Source organism: Prinia subflava, chromosome 29, assembly GCF_021018805.1.
Source record: "Prinia subflava isolate CZ2003 ecotype Zambia chromosome 29, Cam_Psub_1.2, whole genome shotgun sequence".
Classification (NCBI taxonomy): domain Eukaryota; kingdom Metazoa; phylum Chordata; class Aves; order Passeriformes; family Cisticolidae; genus Prinia; species Prinia subflava.
Window position 1 is genome coordinate 344,946 of NC_086275.1, and position 22,509 is coordinate 367,454.

The following is a 22,509-nucleotide window of genomic DNA, read 5'->3' on the forward strand; positions in this document are numbered from 1 at the left end:
AGGAAAGGAAAGGAAAGGAAAGGAAAGGAAAGGAAAGGAAAGGAAAGGAAAGGAAAGGAAAGGAAAGGAAAGGAAAGGAAAGGAAAGGAAAGGAAAGGAAAGGAAAGGAAAGGAAAGGAAAGGAAAGGACAGATGTTACCATTCACACCATCACAATCAGAAGATGAACTATTTCCTAATTACAAAACATTAAAGTGTTTTTTGGCCAATCAGCTTTTGCCACACAATGCTGTTAATGCCTTTAAGTCCATCATTTTAAAATTCCCCACGTGGGTTTGCCACAACACATCTTTCACAGTTCTATTTTTCCAAAATATCTAGTTCATTGGCAAGGTCATCATCTGAAACTGGTTTCTAGTTCAGTTTCCAATTTCTCCAGTAAAAATTGGATTTTAGCTCACTGAGGGATGTGTGGTTTTCCTGGGGATCCTCAACACCCAGAGGTTTGGTACTTGATGCTCCATGGCTTCGTATTTCATTTTCATTTTCACTTTCCTCATTTATAATTGGAGTTAAAACTCCACAGGAGTTTACAGAGTTGCTTCAGACTTTCCATCAAAACGTGTTCTCATAGAAAAAGTGATTTTATTTTTCTTCCTCCTGCTAGCAATGAAAAATTTAATAATTAAAAAAAAAAACCCAACACGTTTCAACTTTGATGAGAAATCCTGCAAAACAAAAGCTTCTGTTAAAGAAATGCAGGCAAAAAAAAAAAAAAAAAATTAGCTTTTTGTTTGGAGCATGAAGAAATTTAAAAATAATTCCTGACCAACTTAATTTTTTTCACCAGTAGTTTAAAGAGGCTGCAGTGACTTCTTCACTCTGTGTTTTTTAGAGATGATAAGACATGAGAAAAAAAAGAGGTGCTCATTGTCAGGGAATTTATACTGAGGTTTCTTTCAAGTGGCAATTTCCATAGAGAAAAAACCAGCAATTACTCATCATCTGCCAAGAATGTTAAAAAAAATCTGGAAAGCAAAAAAAAAAACTCTTTTACAGCATGTAAACACATCTTGTTGGCTCTTGGAGCCGGCGAGGAGAGCTGATTGTGGAGTGGCAGAAAACATAAATAATCTCCTTTTTTTGGGGGGGTTTTGTTCTGAGCTTGTAAAAAATTGTGCCCAGGGCTCTCCTGATGAACACCTGGGGACCTGAGGCACTGCCAGAATACACAGAATATTGGTTATATCTGCCAAAAGAGAAAATCTGGACCCAAAAGCAGCGGGATATTGGAGAAATTCAGCTCTGATTTCAAACCCCTGCAAAAAAATCCTGAAATCGTGGATTTCCATCCGATGCTGAGCTGCAGGAGGAGTTTGGATCTAACTTTTTTTGGGTTTAGGGGGCAGAAATCTCTCAGTTCTTGGTGTCACCTCACCCCAGTGGGGACGTGACAGAGCCCAACAGCCTCGGATGTCCAGGGAACCTTGGACAGGGAAACCTTGGACAGGGAAATCTTGGACAGGGAAATCTTGGACAGGGAAATCTTGGACAGGGAAATCTTAAACAGGGAAATCTTGGATAGGGAAATCTTAAACAGGGAAATCTTGGACAGGGAAACCTTGGACAGGGAAAATTTGGATAGGGAAATCTTGGACAGGGAAAACTTGGACAGGGAAATCTTGGACAGGGAAACCTCAAACAGGGAAATCTTGGATAGGGAAACCTTAAACAGGGAAACCTTGGACAGGGAAATCTTGGACAGGGAAATCTTGGACAGGGAAACCTCAAACAGGGAAATCTTGGATAGGGAAACCTTAAACAGGGAAACCTTGGACAGGGAAATCTTGGACAGGGAAAACTTGGACAGGGAAATCTTGGATAGGGAAATCTTGGATAGGGAAACCTTAAACAGGGAAACCTTGGACAGGGAAATCTTGGATAGGGAAATCTTGGACAGGGAAAACTTGGACAGGGAAATCTTGGACAGGGAAATCTTGGACAGGGAAATCTTGGACAGGGAAACTCAACCCAATCCTGCAGGACCCCGTGGATGGGGATGGAATTCCTTCATTCCTCAGCCCATCCACCTGGCAGCTCCCCTGCATGGGAGATATTTTGGCTCCATTTCACAGGAGGATTCTCCTTTTCTCCTGTGGTTATTGAACAAAACAGCAGAGAGAATCCAAGTTCTCATTGTGAAATATGATTTAAAATACTGAATATTGAATGAAATAAAAATACTGAAGCCTGGGCCTGAAAGGGTCTCACCCAACACCATTTTTGCTCTGAATGAAAGCCCAGGCCTGAGGTTTTGTTGATGAGACAAAATACAAATAAGAGATGTGCAAATTCTGCCTTACAACGCATCCTACTGCGTTTTCCAGCCCAGAACAACGATTTCTCATGCCTGGAAAAATGTCAGGCTAATGCTTCTGATTAGAGATGGGTGTGAGGCTGCACAGTTTGGGCTTGGTTGGGCTCTTCCCAAAGCTCCAAGGCCCTGGGATGGCCTCACTCCCAGAATTATAAGATTTAGATGGTTCAAACTACACTGGTAATACATTATTATATTAAATTAAATGTTTGGTTTCACCTGTATCATTAAAAAAATAAAAGGGGGGTGGGGGAGAGAAAGGGGAGGAAAGGTTACATTAACACTGTCTTGTAATTTTAATATTTTAATGCAGCTCCAGATGCCTGAAGAGTTGTGGGGTTTTTTATTATTATAATTCTTTAGTTTGGAGAGCAACACCAGCTGCTTTGTGATCCCATGGACTGTTGGAAATTTGCTTTGATATTAAGTAGAGCTTCAAAAATACAATTAAACTCTCTTGCTTTCCTTTTTTTTTAACCAAATGCAATGATTTTGTGCTGTTGTGCATGTTTTACATCAGAAGTTAAGGAATGTGTGATCTTTATTTTAGTTTTTTTTTCCCCTGCAGTAACATGATTTTATTGTGAATCACCACTTGAATGTCTGTCAATGGCTAAAGCAGGGAAAGAGAATCTTTGTAGAACTAAAGGAGAGGGAATATTTCTAGAACTAAGGGATATTTTCATTTTATTTGATGGCTGCCCCAGACCCACAGAGATCGAGCAATGTGTCCTTGTGAATTTAACTGAAGCAAATATTAGTTATTTATCAATGAAAATATTTCCAAGTAAAGCCTGTGGGTGGGAAACTGAGGCAAAAATCATCCTAAAATCAACTATTCAAACACAGGGTTGGAGTTCAGCTCCCCTGCAAATTCAGTTTACACAGGTATTGTTAGGCAGGGCTGTGTTCTCAGTGAGGGATCCTCCCAGGAATGGAACTTAAAATAAAATAAAAATAAAATAAAAGCTATACCCCTCCATTTAACGAGGAATTCTCCTGCAGAACCCGATTGAAGCCCAATGATTCTTTAATGGTAACGACCGGTGTGTGAAGGGGAACAACCATTCTGTGGAATTGAGATGAGCTGAAATGCTTCAGCTGAGACCTGCTGCTCCCACATCAGGCTCCTGTTGGTTGGGAATTCTGCTCCCTGCAGGAGCAGAGGGATTAAACAGGTCCTGCAGTGCCAGGGAGGGGCAGAGGCAGCAGAAATCGGTACCAACAGTGGCCAGCTTTGAACCAAAGTCCTGTTCTTAGGAGCTGAAAGAGAAAGGTCAGTGACTGCCCTCTGTTTTCAGCAGAAAACATGACATGGAACGTTTCCTGGCAGGTATCCCCCCCTCCTCGAGATGCTCTGGGGAGGGAGAGAAAGGAAAAATAACAAGGTGCATCCCTGGGGAGGTTTCCCTGCTGACCCCGCAGTGGTTGGATCAGTTCATCATCAGGCACGTGAGCAAGGCTGGCTGGGGCTGGGATTTCACCCAGCTCCCCCTGATCCACAGCTCTGAGGGCTCTGGGGCACTCAGGGAGACGGAAAATGAGGAGGAGGGCTGGGATGATAGCGGGAGTTAGGAATGGAGGCTGCAGGGAGCAAAAAAAATTGGATAAAACACAACTGCTGTGAGTGGGAATCCTGCTCAGGTTGGTGGGGAATTCCAGAGACCCCCGTGGTCGGGCTGGGATGCGGGCAGGGATCACTGCACTGGAGGTGAATCTACATGGAATAATCATTAGAGGGGACTAATTGCCCAGGTATAGATTGCAAAAGAAATGCAGCTGGTGCCAGCAGAACCCGTTACTGGAGGGGGCAGATTTCCTCATCAGGAGCTGACTGACCCAACCGAAGGGGAGGTTATTTTAGATTCTGTGTGAGTGAGGGAAGGACTGACTCAATTGTAAGAGAAAAAGCACTGAAGGAGCTCAATGTGCTGGGATTTGAAGGGCAAATATCCATGGGGAAAGAGAGCTCCCAGAGCCATTAAAATCCAGCCCCAGATGAGATCCACTCTGTCTCACACTGCCAGCAGGAAAAAAAAGGGGATTTGTTGCATTGAGCCCCTCTGGTTTTTGTTTGGGTACAATACACTGGATTAACTCCAGCCAAAAGAGAGCAAAATGACGTTGGGAGAGGTGCAGGAATGGGTCATGAAGGGGACAGGGGCTGGACAAGAGCTTGGCTCAATTGCTTGCACTGAGGAGGGATGGAGCTGCTCTCTGAAATGACCCTCAGGTAGGTTCAGGAAGGGAAAAAATAATTTTAAAGCTAATGTTAACTATAAACTGACTAGGAATAAATTAAGGCTGTAAGCCATAAATTCCCTCATCATCAGGCTTTAAAACAAGTGTCAAAGGCAGGAGGTGGGAATGGATGCAAAGGATTTTCTGGAAGCAGCTCCGTGGTTTGGCTGTGGAAAAGGGCAGGAGAAAAGGTGTCAGTGACCCGGGAGTGATGTCCAAGCCCTGTGCCCCAAAAACCTTCACATCCCCCGGGGTGAAGGCCAAGTTTGCCCTGGCAGCCCCCAGTTTGCAGGCTCAGGCTCCTGGGCAGGATTTCCCAAAGAATTCCATGGAAGTTTTGAGCAGAGTGAGGCTGCTGGCATTTATCCACATTGTTTATCTCATTCCCAATCCAACTCTGAAGCAAACCCATCACATCCAGCCTCTCCTCCTGTGTTACTCCCAAAACCAAAATTCCTGTTGACATCAGTGGGAGCCCTGCCCAAATCCAGGCAGCAGGATGAGGCCTGACATCTTTCCTTCCACTCAGCTGGAAGAAAATAATAATAATAATAATAACAACAACAACAATAATAATAATAATAATAATAAATCCTCATAGCAGGTTGTTTTTTTTTTTTTTTGAAAAGTTAACACGGTGCTGTGACTAGAGAGTTGTAAGGGAAAGTGCATCAGGAATTGCAATATTGTTTCCAGATGTACGATGTCATAAAGAATTTTTTCCACACTTGGAATGGTAACAGGAATTTTTTGAGAGAGATCATTTACACAGTGATGAGATATGTTACATGTAAGTAAATCCTGTATGCCTGGAATGTTTGTACCATATGTCTAAATAGGTGTCTGTGACCGATACAGATTTTAAATCTGGGGATGTGGATGGATTTGCATATCCGTGATCCGGAGAGCAGCACACTTTAGAATATAAAAACACTGATATGCCATAGCTGGGGAGGGAAATTTGCAGTTGTGTTTGTAAAGAAACAACCCCAGAGCTGTCAGGGAGGTGAAGGAGGGGCAGGGCAGCTCGCAGGAGCCGAGTTGAACGTGCTAAAGACGCTTTGGCTGGGTGTCACGGGAGGTGAACCCTCCCCGCGGGTTCTGAGCCAGGATTGCATTTCAGAAATTCACCTGGGAAACCAAAATATCGTGGAGATACGGCCCTGGCGTCTCTGCAGGGCTGCTGGGGAATCGCTGATCCTCTCAGCTGGTGAGGAGAGCGCTGCAGATGGGCAGGGAGAACCTCGAGGAGTGAAAACAGCTCAGAACCCTCCGATCCCCCAGTGCTCTGGGGGAGGTGGGATCTGTGCTTGGAAGGATGAGGGAATAACACATTGCCCCCTCTGTGTCTTTATTGAAATCTCTCAAACCCCTGAAACCCCTACAGCTGGGTCCAGCTTTTGGGTGGCACAAAATCTGTCTATTTTATGCTGTCTGTGCCCAAAATTTGCCCCTCAGCCTCAGTTACCAGAATCCACGGCCCACCTGACCTATTTTGTTGTTCTCAGGTCATTCCCTTTGGATTGAATTTTGCATTAACAAGCGGTGTTAGGTGAGAGATCATCCACTGAGAACAGGCAGAGAAGCCAAATTATCAGAAACAAGAAGTGGTGCCATCAGGGCAGGAAAAGAAAAACTCCCCAGAACCATTTCCCAGCTCTGTGGGCAAAAGTCAGAATTTAAATCTCCAGGGAAGTTTGCACATCACCTTTCATCAGCACTAAATACAGGGTTTGTTGGGGTTTTTTTGACTATTTTACGACATTGGGAGAACAAGTGTTGCTGATAAATACGTGTTCAGGAGAGTATTGGCAAAAAATGCATAGAAATGGTTAACAAGGTAATGGCAAGAAACGTTGACCTTGATTTGTTTGGCTAAGATGTAAAGATTTTTGAAGGTCAAAGGTGTTCTTGTGTAGTGTTTTGGAGTCTAACTGTGTCTGACCCTCTAACATTAAGCTGCTGTGGCCTGCAGTTTTGAAGAGTGAAGCAAACCAGGGGGAAAAGAGGGAAGGGGGAGAGAACAGGAAATGGAGTGAGGTGTTTCAGGAAGTTGTCAGGAGTTGACTGATTGATTCCAGATGGAAAGGGTCACCCTTGGTGACCCAGGAAATACTCACTGGGGGAAAGCTGTTGGCTTGTGAAAGGGAAGGGCCTGGGAGTTAGAGACCATGGTGGAATGTGCATTCCCCCTCCTCTTATCCATAAAACACTGAATTTTAATCTCCAGAATAAAACAATTGTGTTGTGATCTCCACCAGGCAGGAGGGAATGGCTGGGGCAAAGAGAAGAAGTTCAGTCAGTTTGGCATCCATGATCTCACGTGTCCTTTCTCCACACCACGGATGAGGAGTTGGGTAGTGGTGCTGTAGCAATGACAATTTCTGCTGAAATTCAGGTTACAGCACAAAAAGGCCCCAAACCTTGAGAAGGTTCTGCTCCAGATCTGAACTTTGCATCTGGCCCTGTCTCCAGGAGCGTGCTGTGTTTATTAAACACCTGTAAAAACCCAGGGGTTTATTCACCCTGGGTCCTGTCACAGGCCCAGCGGCTCTGGGCCTCCCGTCATGGGTGGGAGAGGTGGAAAAAAATGGAACCACACATGGAGAGAGGTCCAGAAGGTCTAGAATTTTCCATTCCTGCTGGCTCAGGGAGCACAGAGTGCTCAGCCCTTGTCCTCTGGACTGGTTCTTGCCGTTACTCTGCCGTTGCTTTGGGGGTCTCTACCTCTCTCACCAAAACGTGGCTCCCGTGCTGTGCACAGCCCAAAGGGTGGCTCCAACACCGAGCTCTGCTCGGGGACAGGGACAGGACCCAGGGAAGGGCTGGAGCTGCACCAAGGGAGGGCCAGGTTGGATTTTAGGGAAAGATTCTTCCCCCAAAGACTGGAACAGGCACTGGGACAGTGCAGGTTGGGTTTTAGGGAAAGATTCTTCCCTAAAGACTGGAACAGGCACTGGGACAGCGCAGGTTGGGTTTTAGGGAAAGACTCTTCCCCTAAAGGCTGGAACAGGCTCTGGGACGGTGCAGGTTGGAATTTACGGAAAGATTCTTCCCCAAAGGCTGGAACAGGCTCTGGGACAGTGCAGGTTGGGTTTTAGGGAAAGATTCCTCCCCCAAAGGCTGGAACAGGCTCTGGGACAGTGCAGGTTGGGTTTTAGGGAAAGATTCTTCCCCCAAAGACTGGAACAGGCACTGGGACAGTGCAGGTTGGGTTTTAGGGAAAGATTCTTCCCCTAAAGACTGGAACAGGCACTGGGACAGCGCAGGTTGGGTTTTAGGGAAAGACTCTTCCCCAAAGGCTGGAACAGGCTCTGGGACAGTGCAGGTTGGGTTTTAGGGAAAGATTCCTCCCCCAAAGGCTGGAACAGGCTCTGGGACAGTGCAGGTTGGGTTTTAGGGAAAGATTCTTCCCCCAAAGGCTGGAACAGGCTCTGGGACAGCTCCCCAGGGAATGGGCACAGCCCCGAGGCTGCCGGAGCTCCAGGAGGGTTTGGACAGCGCTGCCAGGGATGCCCAGGGTGGGATTTGGGGTGTCTGTGCAGGGCAGGGGCTGGGCTGGATGATCCTTTTCCACTCAGGACATCCCATGGTTCTGTTCCATGTGGGAACTCTTGAAGCCTCCGTCCTCTCTCCCTGGGTGTGGACTCATCCCACTCGTGTGAGCGAGCTCAGAGATGTCTCTACTCCATAGTGTAACTGTATATACAAGACACACTCTTTTTTTTTTTTTTTCCTTTCTTTTTTACATTTGGTTGCAATTTAAACACTTGTCGTAAATATTCCAGACACTGGAATAATTCAGGCCTATTCCCCTTTGCCACAGCGTGCTCTGGGCTGGCCAGTGAGAGACTAAAATTTATTTCCATTGTTTAAGGGAAAATAATGAAGTGCATCTGAGTGGGCTCAGCGATGTCATGCGGGAAACGTTCCCTTTGGATGGAGTCACACCCCACACCCTAATGGGAATGAGGAAATCAGTTGGCACACAGAAAGCAACACATTCTGTGACAAGAATGCTTGGGAAGTATAAGAGCACAGGATGACAAGAGCCTTTTGGAATGAATTAGAGTTGTCTCGAGAAGGAAAGTGTTCTTTAAGCCTGGGGAGGGCAAGGTCTCTCCTGCTCTGTGCTGAAGAGAGTTTTATCAACAATTAGAGCTTGACATTCTCTTCCCTGGGCTGTGACAGCTGAGGCTGTGAAAATCCAGGAACACATCCAGGGTTTGACTCTCCGTGGCTGTTCTTTACTGTAGGTGTGGCAGTGGGGTGGAATTAAGCTCGTTAACACCAACTGATGGTCAAAACCACTCAGTCAGAGGGCATCTTCTTTCGGGAGTTTAAACACTGTTTGTTTTCCCCAAAAGTTTGCGGTTTGAAGCTGCACATGTTTCTGGGTTGATGGGATTTAGAGCTTTGGATACTGTAAAAACTGAAGTGGGATTAATTAACATATCCAGTTACTTCCTCTGAGAATTCAGGTTGGAGCCCAGTCACGGGGGCTGAGGTTTCAAACCTGCTGCCTGGTTTGGGGTGCTCAGGCTCAGGTGATTTTTCAGGACTTTTTCAGGATTTTTGCCATGACTCACATCTCAAAACCAGGCACGATATCAGGTCCTGCTTTCACAGAGTTTCCACCCTGCACGAGCTGGGTCATTGTACAGTGAGGTTTCTACCCACAGGATGCTGTGTTAAATGCAATTAATGCACTGAATGAAGGCTGAAAAACATTTTCCCCCCTCCCCAATAAACCCCTGCAGGGTGTGCTGCCATTTTGCAAAACAAGGGTTCGGCCGAGCTGAATAATTAATCCTTAACGAGCGGAATTTCAAATAAATCATTTACCTGGCTGGTTTTTTCTTTTTTTCCCCTTCTCTTTCTAAATATCCAGGTGGTGCTATCGACAACAGTGAACGTGGACGGGCACGTGCTGGCAGTGTCTGACAACATGTTTGTGCACAACAACTCCAAGCACGGGAGGAGAGCGAGGAGACTCGACCCCTCGGAAGGTGGGAGTTCTGTCTGGAGAGCAGAGCAGAAATTACCCATTCCTCCATTTCTGTTTGTTTTCAGGAGGGAAGGAGAGCTAAGGGGGAACTGCAGAGCCCCAGGGGGTTTGGGGAAGGCAGAGGCAGGAAAACAGTGTCTACTGCATGCAAAATATGATCCTCCTCACATCCAAGGGACCAGCTCCCCCTCCCCCTGCAATTTATTAATTAGTATGTACTGCGAGGATGAAAAACACAGAAAACACCAAGTATTATCTAAATTTCAGCCCTCTCATTCAGCTGGGATAGATTTGATTTCAGGCAAATTAGGCGAGATGACATCTTAGTTAAACAGAGCCGTTCCAGCACGAGATGTGTATGAAAAAGTGTCACTGGTTCCCTTAAACAAACTGTGCACGGAGCCTAACGATGCGCAGAGGGAGCTGACACTAATTGATGGGAGTTTGTTTGGCTAAGCCAGACTCATGGCCAGCTCCAGGATGGGTTGGGGACTGCATTCAAGCAATTACAAACCCTTGTATCTGTTAAGTTTCAAAACGTTTCGGCCCCTCCTCTCCCCTCTTCGTTCCCAAAACATTCCAGCTCCCTCACGCAGGCGGTGAGGCTCGAAAACAACTGGAAAAATGCTGGAAAATGCTGGAAAATGCTATCAGTGCCTGCTTTTCCCTCTCCTGCAGCCACTGAAAGTGAGAAGAGCTGGTGATGTTAGTAGAAAAGACAAGCAAGGATATTATTTCATTATAATGTTTTGCTGCCCCGCTTCTTAACTGTGCCCTGTATCAACCTAAAAGAAGAATTAATGAACTGGAAGAAAATGATTGAATCAGTAAAGAATTCAGAGTGGTGTTAATTCTCCCCCAGCGGGCAGTGAAATGGTAGAAGGAAAATCCCAGGATTCCTAGCCTAGGAAGCCATCCAGTTTTTCCTTGACTGATTGGATGTGATTGACTGGCTGTTCAAAGGAGTCTCATGTTTTTGGAGCACTGCCAAAGTTCCCCTCCACCTCTGACCCTGTCAACATCGGGAATGGAGTGATGGATTGACTTTGGTTATGGCCTGGAAACCATATTGGGTTCCTGATGGGATGCAGAGTCCAGAGGCCTTGAACATATGGAAGAGAGAAATAAAAATAATAAAAAAAAATTGACTCTATAAAATCAAGAGAATTATTAGAAATCATCTCCTGATATGAATTGGAGGAGACATTTGATATTCCCATATCTTATTTCACCCATTGATAAACTTAATGAATGTGACTCTGCCTTTTTTTTCCATAGGATTTGTGTCTGTGGGATCATATGCTAATGAGTGGGAATTATTTTGGGTTTTTTTAAGCAGCCTCTGCACAACCATTTAAGCGTTTCATTTTTTACACCCACTACAGTTGGCCTATTAGGCTTTAATGACACGATGTTAAGTGCCAGTAATGAATAGGCAAGTAATTAACACTTGCAAGGCAGAAAAACACTCCTTTCTTTATTTATTTATCAACATCCTGGGGTTTGTGGGGTGGTGAGCAGCCTTCATGGGTGAATGGCTGGAAGGGACTTGTCCTAGGCCTCTGCCAGCAGCGGGAATTCAGGAATTCCCAGGTGTGGATGGCTGGAGCTGAGAGCAGCTCATTTGGGATTTTTGCATCATTTTTGCATCAGTTTTGCATCATTTGGGATATTTGGTGCTCACAGGAATTGATTTACACCCAGGCCTGCAAACAGCCTCAAAGCTGTAGAGCGTGATTAATAAAAAGACCCCTTAAAAGGATGTTTTGATGGGATTTTTTCTGTCCTGTGCAGCCACGCCCTGCATCAAAGCCATCAGCCCCAGCGAGGGGTGGACCACGGGCGGAGCCATGGTGATCATCATCGGGGACAACTTCTTCGACGGGCTGCAGGTGGTGTTTGGGACCATGCTGGTGTGGAGTGAGGTGGGTACAGCTGCAGGGAGTGTTTGGGACCATGGGGGTGTGGGGTGAGGTGGGTACAGCTGCAGGTGGTGTTTGGGACCATGGAGTGAGGTGGGTACAGCTGCAGGTGGTGTTTGGGACCATGGAGTGAGGTGGGTACAGCTGCAGGGGATTTTTGGGACTGTGCTGGTGTGGGGTGAGGTGGGTGCAGCTGCCCCCCTGCCCCGGAGCTGGGGAGAATTCCCTGGCCTGGGTTAATCCCTGCTCTTGTTCCTTGCTGTGGTGTGAGGTGGGACAGAGAGGTGAAGGGAGTTCATGGAATTGTGTTTCCCTTGCTCTCTGATATTATTATTGATAACCCAGAATGGAGCTGAACAATTCCAGGTGTCAATTAAATCAAAGAAATTATTAGAAGTTGTCTCCTGATATGAGCTGAAGGAGATGTTTGATATTCCCACATCTTTTTTTGCCCACTGACGAATATAATGAATGTGACTCTACCAATTTTTCCACTGGGTTTATTATTTACACAGGTTTATTTACATAAGCAAAGGTAGAGGAATAAAGAAAGGGTTTGAGTTTGGGAAGGAGAAAAAAAAAATCCATCTGGGCCCAGCAATTAATGGGCTTAACAGTACAAGTTTCTTGATGATAATTTATCCTAAAATGTGTGATCCTCTCCTGGAGGCCAGGAACTGACCCAGGTATATCCCTCTGCTGATCTATAGTGACAATGAAAAATAGAGTTTTTAATAAGGCCTGTGATGGCAGGACAAGGGGAAATGGTTTTAAAGTGAACAAGGGTAGAGCTGGAGGTGAGGATGACATTTTTTATGGGGATGCCCTGGCACAGAGAAGTTGTGGAAGCATCTCTGGAAGTGCCCAAGGCTGAACAGGACTTGGAGCAATCTGGGATGGAGGAAGGCGCTCCAGGGTGGGACTGGATGATCTTTAGGGTCCTTCCAACCCAAAATCTTCTGTAATTCAGAAGAAAAAAGATTAAAACTAGTGAAGAAAAAAGATGAAAAGATTAGAACAGCCCCTGACGGTGCCTGTCGCGTTGCCGTTGCAGCTGATCACGCCTCACGCCATCCGCGTGCAGACGCCTCCCCGGCACATTCCCGGCGTGGTGGAAGTGACATTGTCCTACAAATCCAAACAGTTCTGCAAGGGAGCGCCGGGCAGGTTCATTTACACAGGTGGGTGCCTGGGGGGTTCTTGTTTTTAGCTTCTTTTCTGCCAGAGTTGGGTTGAAATGCTCGAGACGGTGTTTCATGTTTGGACTCAAATGTTTAATTCTTATCTATATTAGTCTCACAAACCGTGAGTTCTGCAGCACTTCCAGCTAACAAGTAAAAAATGGCTCCTATCTCTTTCTCTACAAGACCTTCTAAGGATAAACTGTCCTTAAAACCACGCCCAAAATTTATCCCCCATGTGCCTTCACCTGGTGAGGATCCAGGCTGCACACACCCCCCTGTTCTGAAACGCTTTCCTTTCATCAGCTGCTCCTGGAATAAAAAAGACATTTGCTCTCTGCTGCTGATCTTGCTGTAGCCTCATATTCTGCTTTTAATACGCCACAAATTCAAATTCTCTGCTGCTGTAAGTGGTTCCATTATAGCTCCCTTGGCTTTAATAACACACCAGTTTATGCCAGCTGAGGGCACATCTTGTAGGCTTTCCCAGCTCAGCTTTGATCACAGCTCTGCATTTACTTTGTCACCGAGATGCTAACCTGGAAATGTGTATATCAGGGAGATTTGGAACATAATTTTCCTTGCTGAGCAGAAATCCTCCAGGGGTTACCTTGTCAGAGCAAAGCAATATAAAATCATGTGTGGGAGAGGCTGGGCTCTGGGTTGTGCTGGATCAGCTCCGTGCCAGGATCCAGGGGTGGGAAGGGGCTGCTTTGCTAAATCTTGTAAGGAGATTGGGGCTCTTGTTCTCTGCTCGTGAGAAACAACACTTACAAGGATGCAGAGAGCTCTGTAAATTGGAAGAGTGATTCCCTTGGACAGAAAAAAAGCTGAGGTGACAAAGCATTTCCTGCTGTCACTGCTTTAGCCCGTGGGAGACATGGGGAAAAAGAGAATTCCAGGATCTGAGGGGGCTGACAGGAAAGCCAGAGAGGGGCCCTTCATCAAGAGCTGCAGTGACAGGACAAGGAGCACTGGGCTGGGACTGAAAGAGGGGAAATTCAGGTGAGATTTACAGAAGAAATTCTTCCCTGTGAGGGAGGTGAGGCCCTGGCACAGGGTGTCCAGAGAAGCTGTGCATCCCTGGGAGTGTCCAAAGCCAGGCTGGACAGGGCTTGGAGCACCCAGGACTAGTGGGAGCTGTGCCTGCCCATGGCAGCAGGGTGGAACAAGATTTGTGATCAAGAAGAGAAATGGCATAAAAAGATGTTTAGGCTCTTGAGAGAATTGGCCTCTAATTCTCAGGATTATTGACAAAATAACCCACCCCCCAAAACCCTCCTCTTCCCAAACGGGATGCAGATCCTGTGGCAGTTGAAATGTGTGTTATTAAACTCCTTAAGCAAACCAGAATGGCTCCCAGTGGAGAGCAAAGACATTCTAAGTATAGCCAAGACTAAATTCTCAGGTCTGGGTTTTCTCTGCTCAATTCCCACTCGATTATCTCCTGTAATATTTAAACTTCATGCCACGCCATAATTATTTAATAAAAAGTAAATATAAAATGTATCTCAGCGGGGAATGTGACCTTTTACCTTCATGTTGTTATACCAAAGGCAGGCAGGGATAAACAGGGAACAGGGATAAACAGGGGAACCTGGATCAGTGTAAAATCTCTCTCACTCCATGGGTTCATCTCCTGGGGCAGGACATGGTTCTCCTGTGGAGTGCTTGGGATATTTTGGGTGATTCAATAAGAACCATCAGCATCTCTTGCAATCACAGGTTTTCAGCTGTGCCAGTGCTAATTATTTTTAAAAAATAAAGATTTTTTTTTCCCATCCCAAAGGAACCACAAATGGTACAAGAAGGTCTAAGCCAGCACTGACTGAGGGTAGTGCTGAAGGACTTACATATGTTACTTATTAAATGTGTCATGAAATTCTTCACAGAATCCTCGGCATGAATGTGTCGTTTGTGTTGAAATGTGCATTCTGAAGAACAAGGGAATTCAAAGAAAAACATCCCTGTAACTGTGCTGGTGCACAGTGGCACTGCTGAGGTGTCGGAGGCAGGCAGAGCCCGAGCACACAGAATTCTGCAAGCCAACTTTTGGGTTCTGCACCAATTTAAATTGGAGTTTGGATAATCAGAAATTTGATTATTATTGCTGCGATTTCCTAGCAGAGACCAGGAGAGCGTCTGAAGTTCGCTGAAATCGTCAGAGATGCCAGCAGGGCTCTGCCAGCTATTGCTAACCGAGGATCTGGGTCAAAATATCCTGGTTTATCCACCAGAGACTCAGATCATTACAGGGAAGTGGCGGCGTATGCAGAACACACAACTGGGGAAGGGAATGTGTCTAACCAAGAGCTGTGTCCTACTTTGGGGCTGCAAAACGTTGGGGGCGTGTGTGGAATGTGTTTATTCGAGGAAAAAACACAGTTTTTGTTTGATTTCTGTCTGATTTCTGGCTGTGTAACCAGCAGGATGAGACCTGTTCTGGTGTGCATTTGTCTCATAATTTGCTTTATTGCTGTCACGGTTTTGTCCAGAGTGAAACATCCATCCTTTAAAGGAGTATTTTGTGACAGTGCTGCTGCATCTTGCAAATTATTCCCTCAGCCCTTGATAGAGAAGTGAGCCAGGGAAACTGGAGCAGTTTTAAGTGCAGAAATTGTGATTTCTTTGTTGCCCTGTTGAGGCAGAGCCATACAAAAATGCATCTTTAGACACCCTCATATAACGTGGTGGGGTTTGGTGTTTTCCTTCCAGCTTTAAATGAACCTACCATAGATTACGGCTTCCAGAGGCTGCAGAAGGTCATCCCAAGACATCCTGGGGACCCCGAACGATTAGCTAAGGTAAAATAATTTTAAGCATTTCACTCAGCCCATTAAATGTGTTTTTTCACTTCTAACTGGTAAAAGAGACAAAATTACATCTTAAATGCCAATCACATCTGAATTCACCGATGAGTTGCAAGTCTGGCAGGAATGGGATTGTGTAGAACCCCCAGTGATTTTTGTGTGTTGGAGCTCAAACCGTCTCTGTGTAATTTTGCTGCTAAATTGAGCCCGGTGGAGGCTCCCAGTTCATTGCTCTGCCCTGCCCATGGTGGCGGTGCTGTGTCCGGGCACAGCAATGTGTGGGATCCTTCACAAATTCGTGTGTCCGCGCAAAAGGACCCACGGAGATCCCCGGGGGCGCGGGCACAGCCGGGATTTGTCTCCGCTCTCGGTGCTGCCGAGGTGGAGCAGGTTCAGGACTCTGGAGAGCTCCGGGTCACGGAGGAGCCCCGGAGGCGGCGCGGCCGAGCCGGGATCAGCCCCCCGAAGGGATTCCTGCTTTGGGGGGGCTGCTCTGACCCCCTGGGAGGGCCTGAATTCCTCAGGTACCTGGGCAATGACACCTGGTGAACGCAGCGGGGTTCAGAGTGACCACACACAAACACTGGAGTCACTTGAGAGGATACTAGCACACGGTTTTATTTATTTAACTATTCTATTCTATTCTATTCTATTCTATTCTATTCTATTCTATTCTATTCTATTCTATTCTATTCTATTCTATTCTATTCTATTCTATTCTATTCTATTCTATTCTATTCTATTCTATTCTATTCTATTCTATTCTATTCTATTCTATTCTATTCTATTCTATTCTGTTTATTTTCTTTATTTTTCATACCTTTAACCCATCTTTTTTTAAAATTGATTTTCTTCATTGACTATACACTTTTATTTATTTATTTATTTATTTATTTATTTATTTATTTATTTATTTATTTATTTATTTATTTATTTATTACATATCCATTTCACTTGTTTTATGGACCAGAGCCTTTTTTTTTTTCCCCCCCCATTAAAACCCCTCTTCCTCTCTGCCCCACAGGAAATGCTGCTGAAAAGAGCTGCTGACCTTGTCGAGGCCCTGTACGGGACCCCCCACAACAACCAGGTCAGGCTGGGGGGGTGGGACGGTGTCATTATTGGACACAAAATAAAGATTGACTCCAGTTAGCAGGCAAAGAAAATCAGAAAATCTTTTACAATTCATTCCAGCCCTTTTATAACGTGCTGCACTAAAAAGGCAAATTGTTGGTGCTTAGGATGGACACCTCTCCCCATGGGTTCAGTAACACAAACCTGGCAGAGAGCTGTGATGGGACAGGAATATTGTTTACCCAGAAATGTTATGGGAGGGATGGTTATTTACACAGAGCTGCCTGGGAAAGGAGAAACTGCTGGAAGGTTTCCCTTGGGAAAATCAGAAACTCTCAGGCTTCAGAAACATCGGGCCCACAGGAGGGTGCAGCCCCAGCCCTCGGGGAGGTTCTCCTTGCTCTGTCCCCATCCCTGAGCTGTCCCCACCTCGATTGGCAGGACCTGATCCTGAAGCGCGCGGCCGACATCGCCGAGGCGCTGTACAGCGTCCCCCGGAACCCCGCGCAGCTCCCGGCGCTGTCCAGCTCCCCTGCCCACGGCTCCATGATGGGCATCAACTCCTACGGCAGCCAGCTGGGCGTCAGCATCTCCGAGTCAGCACAGGGAAACAACCAGGGTGAGCCCTTTCCCTTTTCCCTTTTCCCTTTTCCCTTTTCCCTTTTCCCTTTTCCCTTTTCCCTTTTCCCTTTTCCCTTTTCCCTTTTCCCTTTTCCCTTTTCCCTTTTCCCTTTTCCCTTTTCCCTTTCACCTTCCCCAGGCTCTGGCAGTGCCTTTTAGCTCTCGTGTTTTCCAGATTCTCTCCTAGGGGTGCAGTTCTGAACCCCATTTTATGTTTTTGTCAACTCTCTGCACACAGCAGGGACACAAAACAAATCCTGTTCCTGCTGCACACCAAGGACAGCCGGGACAAGTGTTCAGCCCAAAAGCACAAACAAGGGGGGCTGCAGGGAAAAACCAAGAATGGGATTTCATAACCTGCAGCTGTAATTGGACAATTAAACCCCAATGTGCAAATGGACCAAAACTTATAAAAGTTTTTACGGGGGGTGTGCAGGAGGAAGTTTTAAGCCGCGGAGGCGTTCTGAAATGTGCTTTATTTCCAGGGTACATCCGTAACACCAGCAGCATCTCCCCTCGGGGGTACTCGTCCAGTTCCACCCCGCAGCAGTCCAACTACAGCACCTCCAGCAACAGCATGAACGGCTACAGCAACGTGCCCATGTCCAACCTGGGCGTGCCCGGCTCCCCGGGCTTCATCAACGGCTCCCCAACAGGATCCCCCTACGGATGTACGGCCTCACCCTCCTTTCCACCCCGTCCTTCCTCCTCCTGCCTCATTTCCACCCCGTCCTTCCTCCTCCTCACCCTCATTTCCACCCCGTCCTTCCTCCTCCTGCCTCATTTCCACCCCTTCCTCACCCTCATTTCCACCCCGTCCTTCCTCCTCCTGCCTCATTTCCACCCCGTCCTTCCTCCTCCTGCCTCATTTCCATCCCATCCTTCCTCCTCCTGCCTCATTTCCACCCTGTCCTTCCTCCTCCTCACCCTCATTTCCACCCCGTCCTTCCTCCTCCTGCCTCATTTCCACCCCTTCCTCACTCTCATTTCCACCCCATCCTTCCTCCTCCTCACCCTCATTTCCACCCCATCCTGCCTCATCCTTCCTCAGGAACCACCAAAAATGGTTTTAGCGCAGGTTTTCCAAAGGCTCTGTTTGGTGTGTTTGGGTACAAGCTAAAAGGCTCCAATTTTTTTTACTGTTGGACCTTACTTCTTTATTTTCCTCCACTTTTTAAAATCTTTTATGAAGATTCCTGAGTGGCAAAGCCACCGTGGGAAATGAGGTGCAATTTGCAGCTTCATTAAGGGAGTAGCCACTGCTTTTAGCACAGAGACTTTGCAAATCCCGGGTAAAAGCCACTCTGAAATAATTTTTATGAGTTTGAAGGCATTGTCAATAACTGAGAGCTGAATTGGAGATTAATTTCCTGTGAAACCATATTAACTTCATAACCAGAAATATAACATAAAATGGAATGAAGACCTCAATTTCTGCTTGTTTTACCATGAGCAGCCACTCTTCCTTCCACACTTTGATTTCCTTCTGGCCAGGGCAGGAGTGAAAAACAAAACCAAAAAAATGTATACACCACCAGCTATGGTGTAAGTAAATAATTAAATATATGTTATATATATAAAAACAGGATGAAGAGTTAAACCTTATTATCATTATCATTATTATTGTTATTATTATTATTATTATTTTTACCCCCTCTTCTGGAGCTTTCCATAAGGAAAGGACCAGGTCTCCAGCATCGTGTTATTGTGATTTCAAACTAATACTTCCAAGAGACCTGGGAATTCACATGAAATATTGTTATTTGTTCCTCCTTCTGCTGAGGAATGGCTGATATTGTTCTGGAAGCTCAGCAAACAATTCTTGGACAAGTTATTGGATATAGAAAGGGGCTTTTTTCTTGCAAGGCACTTCTTTAAAAAGTAGCCAATTTAGAGTAAAATCTAAGCAGCAGCTTGAAACAAAGGGAATTTAATTTTTAAAAAACTGGGGGAGACATAGGATTTGCCAACTTTTCCAAATTTCAAGGGCACTGAGTGGACAGGCCATGACTGTTCCTATTGACTCTGCTTTTCCCTTAACGACTTCCAATTTTCTGGCACCCTCACCCTTAATTTTGAAAGAATTAAGCACCGTTTTTTTAATAAACAATTTGGTTTAACTCCCTCTGCACTCCAGAGTTACTCTAATTATGCTCACTGAGAGAATGAGACCCCCTTTGAGAGGCAAAACAAGGAATCAGACAATGGATTCTTGATCAAAGAATCAAGGAATCAGACAATGGATTCTTGATCAAAGAATCAAGGAATCAGACAATGGATCCTTGATCAGACAAGGGACTGAGGAATCAGACAATGGATCCTTGATCAAAGAATCAAGGGATCAGACAATGGATTCTTGATAAAAGAATCAAGGGATCAGACAATGGATCCTTGATCAAAGAATCAAAGGATCAGACAATGGATTCTTGATCAAAGAATCAAGGGATCAGACAATGGATTCTTGATCAAAGAATCAAAGGATCAGACAATGGATTCTTGATCAAAGAATCAAGGGATCAGACAATGGATTCTTGATCAAAGAATCAAGGAATCAGACAATGGTTTCACTGATTTTCTGATGAGAATTCCCTTTTTTTTCCCCTTTGGCAGTGATGTCCTCCAGTCCCACAGTGGGCTCCTCCAGCACTTCTTCCATCCTCCCGTTCTCCTCCTCGGTGTTCCCTGCTGTCAAACAGAAGAGTGCCTTCGCTCCTGTCATCAGACCCCAAGGGTCCCCCTCTCCTGCCTGCTCCAGTGGCAACGGGAACGGGTTCAGAGGTGAGGAAATGTGCTCTGGTACAATTCTGCACGAGCCCAGAGGGGTTTTATCCCCACCAAGGTGTGTCAGCTCTGAGGGCTGCCAGCAGCCTCCCAGAAATGGCTTCAGAGTAATTAGCCAGGCTGATTGGAGGGGTTTGGAGAAAGCAAAACGGTTTTAAAGATTAATCCAAAATTTTGGCTCCAAAGCAAGGTCCAGACACTGATTTCCACAGGAAGGTTCTGACCCAGGGCATTTCAACCCCAGAATGGTTTGGGCTGGGAAAGCACCTTAAAGATCTGGTTCCAACTCCAGGCAGGGACAGCTTTCCCTGGAATCCAGAGGGATCCCGGCTCTTTTTTGGGGAATGACTTCTCCTCAGGCTTGGGGGACTCGTTAAACAGAGCAGAGTTAATCCAGCTCAGTCCAGAACACAAACCTGCTGCAAGGTTTAGGCTCAGCCCGGGAATTGAGCCCCACAGCCCATTTACAGCCCTTTAAAAGGTGATCTGTGAAACAAATGTGAGCAGCGAGATAAGAATGGAAACCTGCACGGAATTCTTGCTTTTAACAGGCTGGGGGTGTGTGTGTGCAGCACATAAATATGCTCCAAGTCTCCATAAAAAATGCCTTTATAGGGCCTGGGAAGTCATCTGGCTCCTTCAGACTTCACCAGAGATAGCCCAGGAAACACAAATCTGGGAATTGAGCGGTGCCAAGAGGCAGTGGGAATTCCAAATGAGCCCCACAAACAGCACCTGCTGGGCTGGGTGTGATATAAACCCTCAGCTGGGCCACGGGGACCTGCAGAAAGTGGGATTATTTTATGCAACAAGGAAATTCTAAGTGTGCTGAACAAAACCAGTAACGTTTTTTAAGAGCTAACTTGGAGAATTCTGAACCAGCTTCATCCCCTGCCCCAGTTACAAGAAAATCCACAATTTCCTAAGATCATTTTCTTCCCATGAATGGGCAGATCCATTGATCTCACCACGTGAATGCACAGATTTAAATCTGCTTTAAAATTAAACTCATCTGTTTTGTAGAGAAGGCCTAAATATCAAGCCTAAACATTAAGGAGTTACCTGAGGTGGTGCTAAACACAAATCAGACAGAAAACCACTCAGGCTGCTTCTGGGAGACAGAAAAAAGGACAGATTAAAACCAACTGAAGCATTTGAATTAATAATTTTCCTTAAAGTAACACTCAAGACTCCGCTTAGAAAGAGTTTATCTCTCTTCCAGCCTATAAAGAAATAAAGTACCAGAGACCAGTTGGTGCCACCTCTGCCATTTGGTGTTTACAACGTATTTTATCCAGTCTATAAATCAGTAATCAAAGAGAGATTCTAAAAATTGAGCTTTGATATTAAATATAACAAAATCTCACAGCTAAAACCTGACACCCATCCATTTTCTACTGATAAAAGTCCAATCCTGAGCTGGTCAGGATTAATCTATGAGGTTAAAGTTGTGAATAATTGCTGAATTAGCAAAATCAGGGATAAATGGGTACAGAATTTATTACTCACATCCCTTTCTTTGTGAGATTTCTGCCTGTACATCAACACAAGCACAAGTATATTCACATTCTACAACTGTTAAATTTAATTACCCAGCAAAGCAGGACTGGGCAGTGACACAACAAGAACAAACCAGGTTTGTTACGCCAGGTCCTGGTAACTCTTGAACTCTTGCAGCCGTGGATGCAAATTCCAGCTGAAATATTTAAATTGATGCAAGCTGGGGAGCACATGCTTTGGAAAGGCTCCAGGTACACGCAGCCCGATCTCCAAATTACTGTTCCCACAGTGCTGACAGACAGACGTGGCCAAAAAGTCAACGGGAGGCTCCCAAAGAGGCTCCTTGCCTGGGCTGGGGCGGTGGGAGATGGGTGATGCCCTCTGCCACGCCGCCCCCGGGGCTGGAAACCAGGGAGAGGAGTGCTGGGCATGGAATTGAGGATTTATTTACTCATGTGTCAGATTTAGGCATCCGAAAATGCTGCTGGGGAGAGAACAGCAAAAGCACAGGGCAAGCAGTGAATGTGTGCAGGAGCCTCTCCAAAGCCCATGAACTCTGAATTTCCTCACCCACAACATGTAGAAAACATCTCCTCAATATATAATAATAATAATATATTATAGAATTCTGTATCTATATTTAGAGGATGATAATCTTCTTCTTCTTCTTCTCCTTCTTCTTCTCTGTATTATTATTATTATTATTATTATTATTATTATTATTATTATTATTATTATTATTATTTACCAGCCCCTCAGAGCATGCCACTGTCCTTGCAGGCAGCAATGAAAATCCAGATTAGAGCTCCCACATATGTTAAACACAGCAGCATTTAAGCCTGGATTAAAACCAGTCTAACCAGGAGCAGCTGTGCAATCTTCACCCTCAGATTTGTATTCCCATTACTCCAGGAGTTTACTGGGAGGGTGTTTTTTATTATTTTAGGAGGATTTGCTCTCTGGGAGGGTGGGGAGGGGCTGGGATGGAATTCCCAGATTTGCTGTGGCTGCCTCTGGATCCCTGGCAGTGCCCAGGGTCAGGTTGGAGCACTCT

The 22,509-nt window shown here is 45.6% G+C and overlaps 1 protein-coding gene across 1 annotated transcript in view; it reads left to right on the forward strand.

Moving 5' to 3' along the window:
• EBF2 (EBF transcription factor 2) overlaps nucleotides 1–22,509 on the forward strand; it is a 108,315-nt gene that overhangs the window by 78,684 nt on the left and 7,122 nt on the right. Inside the window, exons 8-15 of the mRNA XM_063420043.1 lie at nucleotides 9,450–9,567; nucleotides 11,361–11,491; nucleotides 12,543–12,669; nucleotides 15,385–15,473; nucleotides 16,504–16,569; nucleotides 16,995–17,172; nucleotides 17,660–17,845; nucleotides 19,785–19,952. Of these exons, the coding sequence (XP_063276113.1) occupies nucleotides 9,450–9,567; nucleotides 11,361–11,491; nucleotides 12,543–12,669; nucleotides 15,385–15,473; nucleotides 16,504–16,569; nucleotides 16,995–17,172; nucleotides 17,660–17,845; nucleotides 19,785–19,952 (1,063 nt within the window). The remainder of the gene's footprint in view (nucleotides 1–9,449; nucleotides 9,568–11,360; nucleotides 11,492–12,542; nucleotides 12,670–15,384; nucleotides 15,474–16,503; nucleotides 16,570–16,994; nucleotides 17,173–17,659; nucleotides 17,846–19,784; nucleotides 19,953–22,509) is intronic.